Source organism: Anabrus simplex, chromosome 1 (genome assembly GCF_040414725.1).
Source record: "Anabrus simplex isolate iqAnaSimp1 chromosome 1, ASM4041472v1, whole genome shotgun sequence".
Lineage (NCBI taxonomy): Eukaryota > Metazoa > Arthropoda > Insecta > Orthoptera > Tettigoniidae > Anabrus > Anabrus simplex.
The window spans coordinates 326,162,804-326,178,555 of record NC_090265.1 but is presented as its reverse complement, the minus strand read 5'-3'; the positions used below and the strand labels follow the sequence as shown (position 1 = coordinate 326,178,555).

Below are 15,752 nucleotides of genomic sequence, written 5' to 3'. Positions count from 1 at the left end.
GTCTCAGTCTCATCCTTGGCTTTGACAATTTGAAAGTGACTGAGGTATGAGTGATGCTAGTAATACCATTGCTTATGCAGGCAGTCCCTGTTGTGAATGGTGTGAAGATATCGCTTATAGGGTCGGTTGGTGCATGCATTTCAGTGGGCTTGGCAGACTGATATGTAATAGCAGCGGCTGGCTCGGTGAGGAAAGCAACGGGAAACTACCTCACTCCTCATTTCCCTAGTACGCCTCTTCAGTGACGCCTAGGCTATTTATGACAGCTGTTGGCGGAGCTGCAGAGGATCAAACCAGCCTTCGGGCTGAATGCCCAACATACAAATACAAATACTGTACTGACATTTGGCATTTACCTTAATTCTGTTCCGAAGGCACCACTTCCAGAACAGAGAGATCCAAGATTGCAATACGGAGATGGGATCTCTGTTTCTCCTTCTAGCAGAGGTGTGTGCGACTCCCATATTAAAATTATTATTATTATTATTAATCTGGAAGTTATAATGTATCATATTATAAAGCAGAGGTATTAGGTTAGCCACATATGCCCATGCTTGCTGCAGGGCATGTTCTGTGTTCCCACTCCATGTTAGACTTCTGTCCATTGTTAGGCTGAGATATTTAACTTTAATGGTCCAGGACAATGGGTCATTATTGATAGTAAGATGACAAAGTCTAGGACTTCTTGAAAATATTTTTGCCTGAGTTATGTTGGCATTCATCTTACTTCTGTTCCGAAGGCACTACTTTCATAACAGAGAGATCCAATTGCAATATGGAGATGGCATCTCTGCTTCTCCTTCTAGAGACAACAGCTATATCATCAGTGCACTGAGGTAGTTCCACCCCCTGACACATAGGTAGGTCATTTACATATAGGATGTACAGAATTGGGGAGATAGATCCACCCTGTGGGATTCCAGCAAATAGGCTTCAAAAACGTGATAGTTATCATTTTTATGTCTAATCTTGACTCTAAGGGACTCAATAACACCATAAGAAAGGGGTCAGTAATGAGGTGAGTAAGTTTAGTATAGTTTTTAATTTTGAAGTAATGAAATGGCCCATGGCTTTTAGTGCTGGGAGTGTCCAAGGACACGTTTAGCTTGCCAGGTGTAGGTCTTTTGATTTGACTCCCGTAGGCGACCTGCACATCGTGATGAAGATGAAATGATGATGAAGACGACACGCCCAGCCCCCGTACCAGCAAAGTTAACCAATGATGGTTAAAATTCCCGACCCTACCAGGAATTGAACCTGGGACTCTTGTGGCCAAAGGCCAGCACACTAGCCATTAAGCCATGGAGCCAAACAATTTTGAAGTGATATCGTGTTACTATATGCAAAGATTCACACGTCCAGGAATTCATAAAAGAGCTACTTTCCACAGTATGATTAATAGAGCCTATTATATACCACGTCACAGGAAGATCTCAAAAAAGAAATATATATTATTAATAAAATAGCTACTGATAATGGTTACATTACACATCACTGTAGACAAAATAATCAACAAAATAAAAAATAAGCCACAAACACAACTTATGAAAGACAATAAGAACTTTGCAACTTTTCACCCTTAATAATGAAATTTGACGGTATTCAGTCTTGTTAGCGACAACAATGGGGGGTAATTGCGACTTCCCTTACTGAGGCAAACTTCATTTCCTCATCCTCTCCACCAGCAGGAGCAGTGTTATTCTCATTCTGTTCAGGTACGGAGTGAGAACTAGTTGGAGGTTGAGATTCATTTGTAGGCTGGACAGCAGTCTCATTTCTAGGTTCAGACTGGGTCAGTACAAATACCACTGGTTTTTTGCTCCCACTGGTGGGGAGTGTGGCAAGAAATTGGAACTTGTTCTTGGTAACAGTCATCTTTCCTTGGTTTGTTTGGTAATTTTTTTTAGAAAAAGTTTGGATACATTCCTCCTCTTCCCATTCACCATGGGATGCAATGGTGGGAGGAAAGATATAAAGGTCGCAGGTTCAGCTTTTACAAGTTAGTCAAGCACTTCTTGGTAAAAATTAATTTTACTTTTGCTCCTATTCTTTGCCTCTACCAGGGAAGGCCAATCAATTACAGAAGCCCCAGAGGAACTTAAGGAAGCACTAGAGGAGGCCTCCCCACCTCCCAGCAGGGGGACTGTAATACAATAAACCAAACGACTAAGTAGTCACTGGGCTAGCTCGCAAATAGCTTTAATTGTATTACAGTTTCAACCCAGACTGGATACATACAGAAATCAAACACCACATAAGTAAATACGTATCAAGAACAAATAAATAAATCAACTTACCTGTAATGCATCCGTCCAGAGTTATTAAGCAAAACAAATGTGGAAGAGGCTGGGCTCCAGAGAGCGTATTAAAATTACTACCGAAACACAGAAGTTAAATTAACGAATACTGTTCTAATTTACTAAATGATAACAAGTACTCAAAACTCATAAAATATATTGCTATAAATCAGATACAATATAGAGTGCATTTACACCAATTTAAGATACATCAACAAGGGGCTTGAAAGTTTTAGGAGTAAAATATGAATCAGTATTTTCATGTATTACAATTTACTAAAATTAAAATGTTATGTAGGACCTAGTAATAATATTTGAAAACTTAAATGCATCTCAGATTAACTCAAACCAGTGGGCCAAAACTAGTAAAGGAAAAACTTATATAATCTTGAATTTAACCATTTAACCTACCGTACATGAATAGTTGATAATACCAGAGAAAACACAAGATAATAAACAGAATGTAAAATAAGAAAACTGAATGTGAGATCATTAGCAAGCTATGAAAGTTAACTAAGAACATCAAACAATATCCCAAAAACATAGATAAAATTAACATGCAGTGAATCCAACACAAGAAACTAGTACAGTAAACACAAGTGCATAAACAACATTTGCACGCCCAGTACGGAAACAGCTGATACAAGTGAAACCATGAATACATGCCGCAAATAGAACATGAATAACAAAATTTAATTTTAATGTAGTGACCACTTTACAATTTCAAAGAGTTAAATTCTCAAAACAATTCAGATAATATCCCTCTTATGTTTTTAAGGTTGTTTAATTCTCATATGTGGCAAATATGACCTAGAAAATTGGTGATGCACTCCCTAAATAAGAACTAGAATACCAGACAAAAACTATATACCGTTGAGGAATAAACCAGGGATAAACATGGTTCTAAGAGAAAGAAAATTAAAGAATATAGAGAATGGAAATTGTTAGCAGCAAGGAAAATTAAAATAAAATTAGGATGGGGTGTCGAGCAAACCATACCGAAATTAAAGAAACCAACACATGAGAAGTAATTTAAGGTAACTCAAAATGGACATATTCAGGAACTCAATGAGGCCAACATGCAGGAATGAAGCTGATAGTAAAGTATCAACATAATTTAGTCAGGTACCCAATACACATGCAAATATGGAAGGAACTTTCATCACCTCTGCCATCTTAAAAAGTATTAACGTCTGGCAAGAGCCCATCATTCTTCCTTAAGACATGAAAATAACACATGCACAAGAAACTAGTGGCACGCCGGTCATAACTGATAATAGTAATTACTTAAAGCTTTCATGTAGCCAGCGTGAATGTAGTACAATTTAAGAGTTACCTCGTCAATGTACTAACTGGGAAAACCAGTTACACACCCCAAAAATAATTACATATCTAAAAAAGATTTAAATGCTGCTAATGTAATTCACATAATCTCATAAATGGAAGCTATCCAGACTCAATAGGCACCCAAATCTCCTTGTATAATTCTTTGCAGGACCGTTCCATTGTAATGGAGGAACAACGCATCTTCTCAGTTCAATGAGTTAAAAGTAACTGTACATCATTTCATTCTTAGCGAACGGCAAGAATGGAACCATGTGACTACCAGCCATAATAGTACTATGGTCGGCAGCAGAGTGCACTAACATACACTAAAGAAATAATTTACACTTGAACATGCACAAGCGCTAGTAAGGGAAAAAAAAGAACCAAGTAACACTTACAAGGATTGAAAATTCAAATAACTTAAGAGAAGTTGCGGAGTGCCATAAGGTGAAATAAATAGTTAAATAAAATTAATATTTGACACTAATTTCCAATTATGCTTAAAAGAAACCCAAAAATAGATATGGGATCTATACTACCTACAGGTAACACTTAACCCAGGAGCAGGAATACACAAGGCTGCTTACCACAATGAAATAACACAAGGATACACAGATAAACACAACACACAAGGCTCCTAAACTACCTCCAAGCTACAATAATATACTATCCACAATAATGCATACTGCGGGGACCAATGGCAGGCACAACCTCGCTCTCGCAAGCATCAATTGGGAATGAATGTAAACAGGCCAAAGATAGTGGGATTAGTCACACTTCAGTACAGTGGATACTAAAGCAGCAGTATTTTCATCCTTACTGTATGTGTTTGCATCAAGACCTCACACAAGGAGATTTTCAAGTTGGAGTTGTTTATTTGTGAACATTTACATAACACTATTGCAGAGAATGGTTCATTCTTGACAAACATATTATCCATATTATCCACCACATTTTGCCCAAAGTATGGTAGACATGCACTGTTAAACAAGAAATTTGGTGATAGGTTGGCTGGATGTGTTAGACCTGTCCCTCAGTTAGTGTGTTCACCCAACTACTTGACTACTTTTTGCAGAAATACATGAAACAAAAATTTATGTTTACACCACATAAACCAAAGAGAATATGAAACATCAAACGCATGAAACTTGTACTATAAACCTCTGCATGTTGTTAAATATTAGGGAAAACCTTAACAAAGGCATGACCAACTGTTTAGATATTAATGAAGTAATGTAATCACCTGGGTACTGGTATGTGTTATTTATTTTCACAGGAAAATCAGCACACATACTGTGTATGACCACAAGGATCCTGAATTTTACAAAAAAAACTCTAGTAGACGTAGTGTTATAACTTGGAAAAAACAAACAAACAAAGAAACCCATTTGTATGCACAAATAAAGAACTGCTTCGATTTTACGGAATGCAACACATTCATACTTCAATTAAGACACCCTATAACTGATCAAGAATCCATTTTGGAATAAAATGTTTTTAATAAAAGTTGCTTAGTTTATTAAGGGAAGCCAGAACTATTTTATCATAGCTCCATTTAAAATTCTGAAGTTGCTCCCCTAGCACCCCATAAAGGGCCCTGGGAAAATATTGCCCATATCACATTTTGGAAGGCTCCTACTATCAATAACATTTGGAAGATAAAGTGTTCAGTTTCACCTATTAATTTAAGAAATATTCACTTCTAACCCATCATCTGGGCCACCCTGTACAGGGAGACTACTGAAAACAAATAATAAATTACAAGATTTACTTTTAAACTCAAGTCTCGATTTACCATAATCAGATCAACAGTGTTGCAACTTAACCACGATATCAAAAACACTAAAAATGCATGAGTGTTAGGAATTACAATAATACAGAATTACAAAGGGTCAGGATAATATTGCCAGGATGATGCTCTCATCACCGAAAATCTTGTTTTGAGAAACTTGAAGCAAAATAAAAAGTGTTTCTTGGTACAAAAGCAGAAAACCATGACTGATTATATTCAGAAACAGTAAAGTTATGTAGTCTGAATATTTTTCTTTGCCTTATTAGTTTCAATGAAAAGTGCTGTTTATTTTTCCACTTATTAATTGTGCTAAGTGCTACTTTTACTGCAACATATTGGGTAAGTTAATAAAAAACAATACAATAGTATCATTTATTGTCATTTTAACTGTACTTTCAGTACTCCTGTTCTATTTTTAACTTTTTGTGGGTCAGCTGCGATTTTACTTATCTGGGAAGCCTTAACCCTACATTATCCCATTAATCGAGAGTTGAGTGTAGTTACATTTCTTTTACATTTGCAATAATTTCACTAAAACTGAGTTTATTTCAGTTAAAGCTATTTTCAGCTGCACCAACTTTACAATTACACAGATGTCTAAAATAGTATCATTTTGCACTGATATTAACTCAAGCTGCATATTGTCTCACTTCTGCAGACTGAATATGCATAGAAAGTACATAATAGTGAAAGTAATTTTACAAATTTTTGAAATCAATAAATTGACACTGACTTCTTTGAGAATGCAAAAATATTGCTCTTTTCATTCACAGTGAAGTTATCATTTAGATGTGAATTTTATTGACTTTGAATATACCATGACAACTTTACAACTGTAACTGCACTACCACTGACTATTACTTAGATTTGTGATACAAAAGAGTGACAGATGAATGAACACTGACTTCCAACAGTATCATCTCTTGTAGTCTGTACGAAGGTCAAGATCCACTTCCGGTTCATGAACCAGTGAATTGCCCATGCATGGACTAAGGTATCAACTCATACACTGTTTAAGGGTATTTGAACGCCTACAGAGATTATGCACTAAAATGACCCCAAATCAAATTCTTAGCACGTGCTACACAAAATTGCAAAGTCTGCTAATGAGAAAATACCATAAGGACAATTTTGGTTAAAGGATGATGATGATGGTGATGATGTCATACATACAGCAGAAAGCTGTTTAAACTAAATGTTTGGAAAGAATTCTTCAATAGCATTATGATGTTTGTCAGCTGAGTGCAGGCAAAATTAAATCTTTGAAAGAGAGAGTTTGATAAGATAGGGCTAAACTTCAGCAAATATAAAACAGTTGGGTTGATTATGGGCAGGAAACTTAAAAAGGCTTATCTCCAAAGTGATAGTGACAACATGATATCATGTCAAATATTTAGGCATCAATGTCCATTCCAACAACACCATAAAATATGAAATTGGCAATAGAATACAGAGTCTCTCACATAAACCCAGACCGATCTGCGCCACAGCAGCGCCCCAGCCAAACTTATGTATACAATCTTATGTGAAATCTCACTATATAAAAGATGCTGGGAGTGTCGTCCTTGCTGGGTTATACAGGCATTGTATCTGATAACCACATTCTAGCTGACGCGAGTGAGTTCTACCACTGTAATGTTTCTGATTTCATTTGTAATGTTTTCTTTCAGTTCCTCCAATGTGTGAGGATTTGTTTGATACACTTTTTCTTTCAATGTACCCCAAAAGTAAAAATCACACACTGTTAGGTCTGGAGAATGAGGGGGAAATAGACCAGCACTGATCACTTTGTATGCAAACAGGGAATCTTCTGATGTGTGAGCAGAGGCTGAATCTTGTTGAAACCACTCACGCAATTTTTCTTCTTCTGTTAACTGATGGAAGAACATCAAAATGTCATTTTGGTACCTCTCTGCATTTACTGTTGACTCAAAAAATATAAGCCCAATTATTCGTCTTGCACTAACAGCACACCAAACAGCAATCTTCCTATCATAATGAGGGACTTCATAAACACCATTAGGATTTTCTGCACACCAATAGCGAGAGTTGTGATTGTTCACATGACCATTAAAATGAAACCAGGCCTCATCTGAAAAGAGCACAAGCTGTGAGTTGAATAAACGATCATTTAACAATGCAAGATACCATTCACAATATATCACACTTGTGGCTGGATCATGTGCTGCACCAAGCCTGCCTTGGTGATGCACTTCCTTTATTTTTACTTTTCCTTGACTGTTGTTGTTGCCATTAGCAATAACATTACCAAAATGTGATGTGAAACTCATAGTTTCTCCTTGAAGATGGCGCTCTAGCCATCTGTGTTGTGATTCAGTATGTCTCTCGCTTCCGAATCTTAAGTTGGTCTGCTCGTGAAACCAACAATGGAGGGATCAAAAATGATGAGCAAACTGGGATTTAAAATGTGCTTCTTGATTTACAAATTGCTCCTATCTTGGATTTACTTGTTTCAATGCTCGGCTCTCTGCTGGGAGTCATTATTTTTATTGATGTAAATAATTTGAGATTCTGGATGTGCTGCTCCCAGGTATTTCATTTTATTTTATTTCATGTGCCATAGTTACAAGAACAATTTTATGTGACTGCATTTCTGTAGTCTTCTATTACCTGTCTTTGCAGGCTCTTAGTTAATTTATTTTGTGTGTATTTTAAATTTTTTCTTTCTTTGTTTGTGTGCACATGCGTGAGAGCGGAGAGTGGTATCTACCTACCCATTTGTTTGGCTCTGTGTGTTTGTGGGTTTTGAGACAATGCATGTCTGTTTTCTTGTCGTTTTGAATCATGGTTGAGCACTGGTATATTGTATGATTTGACACTATGGGGTTTAATCCATGTTTGTCCACGTGAGGCAATTTGGATGTCCCGGGTAGCGGGTCGATGAAACTTATGACTGCTATGATTATATTTGGATCAGCCTTGCCTATTTTTGCGGCGGTCCAGCATTGTATCTGTGGTGTTCGAACCAAGCTTCTAAGTCCATGATATATACGTCGCGTGCCTTGACACGCCAACCTAGTCTGGGTCAGTTTTTATATTGGGTCTCTGTTCTTGTCTGTATGTATGTGTGCGTGCCTGTGCTGTCTGCCCGAGCATGGTTTACAGTACTCTTCTTATCTCGTCATTTTAATTTTTCTTTCTTTTTTCTTTTCTGATTTGGTTTTACTTGGTTGATTTGGGCATGTGTGATGTGCTATTTTATATTTCTAGGCCATTATATGCTCTATTGATGGCGCTTGTGTTTTGTTTTCGTAACTGTGGCAACATCTTCTTGAATATTGCTTCTGCTCCTTTGGGAGACATTGCCATTGTTGTTGTGACACGCTAGTATTGAGTGGATGCTCGTTCGGAGCACGGGAATACTAACTTCTGATATGTACGCGGTTCGTATTTATGAGATTATATTATCCCATGGTGCTTCCATTTTCTGGTTCCTTTGGTAACGTTTTCCACGTCATATTTTCATGCATTTTTGGAGCAAGTCTGTATTCGTATGTTGTCGTACTGGATTGATTGGGCAACTGTGTGCACTCTCGCCAAGAAATACAGAAACCTACTGTGTTATTTTACACTGTCCTTCTCGATATGCGTTTTGCCTGCAATTAAGTAACTTTTCAAAGCAGCTTCCCATTTTCTTGTTTTCATTTTAATATTGTGTGTTGATATTAAACCCCATTTTTTTGATCCATTCTTTTATTCATGGGGGTTATGGGTTCTTGCCTTTCTGTCCTTCTCTCCCCTTTTTATCTATGCGCTGGTCCAGCTTCGAACTGTCTTAGTTCGTTCCAGACCATCCACGGCAATTTATGAAGAGAGGTAAGCAATGTAGGTATTTGTGATTATGTTGTGTATTTTGATGTGTTATTGTAGCGGGTGGGGGTGTATGAATCAGCAGGTTTTTAAACAATGGGCCTGTGTACACCTGTACAGTTTGATGTGTAACAGCTTTTTAGCTCTGTGTGAAGAAGAAGAAGAAACAAAAACCCCTATTTGTTGTGCAAATTTTGTGAGTGATTTATTTGATGACCATTCAAGATTTACACGAATCTCATCTAGCTTTTCCTCTGTTAAAACTGTTCGTATGCGCGCATGTTTTTTATTGAACACTGAGCCAATAGTTTCAAATTTATTTACAATTATGTGAATACATGCTCGTGAAGATGGCACTTCACCAGGAAATTTCTGAACAAATGCATCACATACCTCTTGAGCCGACTCAAAAATTTTACATACGAAAATACGGTTTGGCAATGATAACTGTCTTACCATGTTAACAGCTGAGATTCAAACCGGCGACTCATGCTTGCCAGGTCGAACATGTGCAGGCTGCTTGTAAGTTCAAGAACTATGTTCGTGCCTCCTATACTGCAGCTGCCGTAGCACAGAGTACAAACACCGTTCATTCAGTCCTGGTTTATGTGAGAGACCCTGTACAAGCAGCATCATAAATTCTACCACTCTATTCGTCACCCGATTCTTTTCTCCTGGCCTCCAATGTTACCCTATATAAATCTTATCTAGTACTAATCTTGACCAATGGACTTAAAGCATCTACCATGACAGTGATGGTTTTATTTTAAGGGGAAGTACAACTGGACAACCATCTTCTTTTAACACTATTCAGAAATAAAAATGTAGTACAGATCCTTAGAAAATTGATGGTATTGGAAAAAGAAAGGGAAGGGCCATGATGGGCATGAAACTGAAAGACTCCCTAGGCCTCACAAATCTAACACTGTTGGATTAGAAGAGAACAAGAGTTGACCAAGGAGGGTTGGACAGGTAAGATGAAAGTGAGGAGCCTGACACAATAGTGAAAACAATGATAGTCTGAGCTATGGGAACCGGGCTGCCAATCCACACTCCCCAGTTGAGAGAACTTGATCCACCTTTAAGTTATCTCTTATGACAGGCAGGGGATACCATGTATCTCTCAGCGCCATAAGACCTATCTGTGTCAGTGGGACGAAAAGCAACTTGCAAAAACAAAAAACAAAAACTACATGTATGTGTTCTACAGTGTCTATCCACACAGGGTTTGCCTGGACCTTGTCTACAGAAAACCAGAAGAGGCAAAATATGGAGTGAGGAAATTCACCAACAGCTTGGTATGGGAAGGTATTTGTTCAGCACTTTAGAAGTCGATAGACTGAAGTAGTATGGTCATATGAAGAAAATGGCCCATAATAGGATGCCAAGAATATATCTTGATTGGAATGTCCCAGGCAAAAGATCATGAGGAAGGCTAAGAGACATCTGGGAAAAACAAAGCTGCAGAGACTTAGCCAAGAGACATAAAAAATGGCAACAAAAACTGGAACAGCAAATATGGTTGGATCGAACAAATTGGAAAAGGCTCATCTATACCCAAATCCAGCTTGCTGGAGTTGAGAAATTATGATGAATGTCTACAAAATAACATTCAGGGAGGGCAGAAGCCTGAAACCATAACCGTACTCCATATTTTTTAATATATCAATTTATTTGAGTTACCTCATCAACAAAAAATTGCATAAAGCAGGCATAAGTCTCATTGGGAATAAATACTACATGATGAAGTTAGGATGCAGCATCCTAGCGTGCACTAAACACCAGGTCAGAGTGTGAGAACTACTGTTCAGTGTTGGAACTGTATAAACCATTGCAACAGAAAAAATAAAATACGGTATATGAATATCCTGATGATAGGTAAGGAAAATTCCAACAAATATTGGATGCACACAAACACACGCATACAGAGAGAAAGAAAGAAAGACACTGTTCAATAGTAGTGACTAGAGATTTATGGAGGAATGTAAAATCAATTTGTCTATTTAGGTGTTTAAGGGGTGGTAGTAGTTTCATAGCTTTGTTGTCTAATTACTCAGATTGTATTTGTTCACCTTCCAGTTAGCATGTTGTCATCACTGGTGGAGTGCCAAGCAGGAAGGCCGTACACTAGTAGTGACTTTACCATTGAAACGCACACATCTTGGAGGGCACGATACTATATCACTGCAGACTCTGCCTTTGCTGGCAGGACCTAGTGTTTACAGTGCACTATGTCTTCTGGTATAGGCTAGAGCAATTTTGTTACTTTCATAGACCTGTCTCTGTCTTATCCTTGGCTTTGACAATATGAAAGTGACTGAGGTATGAGCGATGCTAGTAATGCCAATCCTTATGCAGCCAGTCCCTGCTATGAATGGTGTGAAAATGTTGCTCATAGGGTCGGTTGGTGTATGCATTTCAGTGGGCTTGGCAGACTGATATGTAATAGCAACTCTGGCTCGGTGAGGAAAGCAACGGGAAACTACCTTACTCCTCATTTCCCTAGTATGTCTCTTCAGTGATGCCTAGGCCATCTATGACAGCTGATGGCAGAGCTGTTGAGGATCCCACCAGCGGAATCGCTGACGGACTGAACATACATACAACTGCCTTACATCTTGTTTCTTCAAGGTGTATGTCCCACTTCAAATTATTACAAATGTTTAAGCCTAATAATTTTACTAATAAGCGTTTTGAAAGAATGTTGCCTCGCAATGAGAGACTGTGAGAGCTAGGCTGGCTGGTCCTGCTTAAACAAATATATTTACACTTATTTACATTTTAAGGACATTCTATTTACTGACACTATATAGATATACACTCTAGATCTTCCTGTAAATTTTTGGCATGATGATGATTTCTGATGGCCCTATATGTTACCTACTTATTGACATACTGGTGAACGGATGTCATACAACTTGGTGGGTCAAGATGAATGTTATGTACTATAAGGACCCTGTCACTTAACCTTGTAGCACTACTGAGGTTACCAATGAGCTCAGTTAGATAGCTCCACTGTACACATCTGATTCTCCATGATTATATAAGTTTAAATAGGATTTTTTCCGAGTTTCTGTTGAGACCCAAAGGGTTATTTGATCCTGTTTGATGGAGGAATAAAAGGAGAATTATAACCATTATCGCTACAATAAATGGTAGAACGAAGTGGAAGATAAAGAATCGGGTAAGAGTGGCATTATCAACAGCGAATCCCCCTCAAACTCATTGTACTGAACCCATTAGTTTATATTTAGCTTACCTTTTTGTAAGAATTATTGATATATCTAGGTGTATGAAGCATGAAAGTTTTTGATACTTTAGGGAATAGTTTAAATCTATTAGATATAATGAAGGTAAATAATTACATGATTTACTCTATCACAGTAATCCTTTTTATCAGGCACTTCATTGTTAAAAACTTTTATGTACAAATGATAAGGATTGGTGCAGGGTAGCTAATGTACTATAAGGACCCTGTCACTTAACCCTGTAGCACTATTGAGGTTACCAATGAGCTCGGTGACATAGCACCACTGTACACATCTGATTCTCCATGATTACTGAAGTTTTTAAGTTGCTTTATAGGCCATGTATTACAAATTACAAGTTGTTACTCACCTTTTGACATTCCTCTGTAGGGCCAAAGACAACTGGCAGAGTAAGACTATGTTCTGGAGCCACTACTGTTTCATCTGGGGGAATGTAGAAAGATCCCTCTCGGTTAAGCGCATTGACTGAAACAGGGATGTCTTTCATAGTGATATTTCTCACTATAAGATCTTGTCTTGGTCGTGTGTTAACAGCTACAGGGCCAAAGCAGAACTTCCGAGAGTTGCAGTCGATCACAAAGTCTGGCTTCACCACTGAACATTTTACTCGTATCTTGTGGATTTCAATTCGCCTGCACTAAACCACGTATGGCTTTAGTATTACAATATTTACATTATAAACATATATTTTTTGTTGTGGGATTAGAATACAATCTCTTATAGCTACAAAAGAATAACAATGAGGCTGATATAATAAAAATGCCATAACATTAGGTGACCCCAGATAGGCAGCCATGGGAGGCGCTAAATGGACTTAAGCTCCCAGACTGGTAGATGCTTTCATTTTTCCCAGCTGATGGCTAGTTTTTGTAGAAAAATGCAAAACATATTTTCACTTTTAAAGAAACTCTATAATTTTCAGAAAAGCACTGCTGATATGAGACCTTACCTGTCCATTTACATTCCATTTGACACTAATTTGTGGTTCGTGGTGTGGGTTACTGTTGACATGTCCTATAGCTCATTCCACGTTAAGGAAACAGTATTGTTCTTACGGACCTACAAGGAGTGAACACACCCCGTCTGAGACACCCATAATTCCTCGTGATTAAGGGATATTATACTGTACTTTGTAATGTATTATGAAAGACAGATAAAAAGGATGAGGCATTTTTGCCCGTGAGTTATTAAACTCACCACATAACATTTTCCTTTTTCATAAATATATTCATAGGGAGGAAGCACAGTGGCAGGAACAGCCATCACTTCATTGTCTTCCTTCATTTTCCTTCTTCCGTGTTGCTCTGCTACAAGCCTCATGTAGTCACTCACTCTGTGAAACGCCAGCAGCTCACTTCTGTAGTAAAGTCTTCTACATTATTTATTTGTTACGTGTGTGTTTTTATGCTTTAAATCAGTGCGTAATTGTCTTGTGTTGAATAAGAGTTGGTTGTATATTGCATAGTATTTGTGTGTGTTTTATTATTTTTGTACTGTACAGAAGTTGTTACTGAAGAGTTTGGTGTGGTGCGCAGCGATACGTCGTGGCATGACTTGTACTGATAAAAAATATTGCCGTGTGTTTTATTCATGCTTGATTTTGTTATTTAGCTGTTCTTTCTAAAGCGCATTTTAAATTTACCACTTTTTATGACCACATTTCATTCTTACAATTGTTTTTGTGAGCGATATGACAGCACAGTAGTACCCCGCGATTGCCTGCGGAGATTTATCGAATGCAATTAAATGCACCCCTCACCCCTCGAGCCCATAAAAATATTCTTCTTCTATTTTCTGCCCCAAATTGCCTTACACTTCAATGCTGAGGTTTTTTACGTGCCACAGTGTAACCCCCATCCCCCTTAGTTCATAAAAGTAATTTGCAGCTTAGTTTCTTCCGCTTTTTATCTTGAACTTAAATACTGAATTTCACACATTTATGTGCCGCCGTTTTCCCGTGATGGTGCTGATCAGAGCCGTTCGATATGGCAACCTTGCTGTCATAAGAGCAATACTGTTTTCTTAACATGGAATGAACTATAGTTTGTGAATTATGGGCTTCAGCTGAGTGGTTATTAAGTGGTCCTGAGAGTTGGGATACCATTTGCTATGGAATAGGAGTGGGCATCTTGGACTTATTTTGAGTCATGGCCTACCTTGTGCTCAGGTGGCTAGACTATACAATCCACTGGTGGTCCCTAACCCATTAGAGGAGAAATTCTCACGTTAACATCTTGCTTCACAGAATTTACTGAGCTCAGAATATTTTAAGAAAGACTCCGACCTATGGGATTAATGGAATCCCACTACAATTTACAGGCAAAGGACACTTGTCAACAACTTGGTAAATGAAATGGAATGGAATTTGATGGGGAGCTATTCATATTAATAGGCCTTATGGAAGAAAGTAGAACTAGCTGAGTCAACAAAGAGGATATATATGGATGTGTGATATGGGTGGATGATATCTGGGTAAGGAGAGATAATGAAGAAGGGAGAAGAGATTATAAAGTGTTCTTAACAGGTGTGAAAAAGGGAAGGTAGGACTGTTGATAGGAATACTATTGCACGCAACATAGTTTCTGTTAGGCATGAAAATGAGCAAATGATGAGGTTAGATTTAGCAGCTGGGTTAGGATGAGAACTGTCTCAGTCTAATCACCATGTGAGGATTCAGATGAGGATGAAGTTGACAAATTTTATGAAACACTGAGTGTCATCATACTCAGGGTCAATAGCATGGATAGAATAGTGCTAATGGGCAATTTCAGTGTGAGAGTTTGGAAATAGATTTGAAGGATATGAAAAGTTAATGGGTAAATATGGAAAGATGTGGAAGGTAATAGGAATGGGAAGCATTTACTGGATTTCTGTGCTAGTGTGGGATTAGCAGTTATGAATACATACTTCAAGCATATGATTTATGGAAGAAAATAGGTGAGTCAAGAAAAGGCAATGTATAAGGATGTGTGATATGGATGGATGATATCTGGGTAAGTGGAGATATCCATGTACTTCTGTCTAATTTCCTCATCCTGGAGATTCTCTACCCTTATTTGTCTGCAGACAGTTTCTTTCACTATCTTAAGCCTAGGGATACTTAGCTCACTACAGGTTAGATAGTGGTCCATATCATTGGAAAATCACCAAATATTCCTAACAGATTTCCTGAATTGAAATTCAGTTATGTTATAGTCTATTATGGATCTGAAGCCCCTACTGTCCTATCCTCTTCAC

General features: G+C 37.8%; 1 protein-coding gene across 1 annotated transcript in view; it reads right to left on the bottom strand.

Annotated features, from left to right (window-relative positions):
- The window catches only part of LOC136865175 (titin), a 168,179-nt gene that overhangs the window by 91,366 nt on the left and 61,061 nt on the right, over positions 1–15,752 (bottom strand). The window contains exon 7 of the mRNA XM_068226339.1: positions 12,865–13,147. Within this exon, the coding sequence (XP_068082440.1) occupies positions 12,865–13,147 (283 nt within the window). The remainder of the gene's footprint in view (positions 1–12,864; positions 13,148–15,752) is intronic.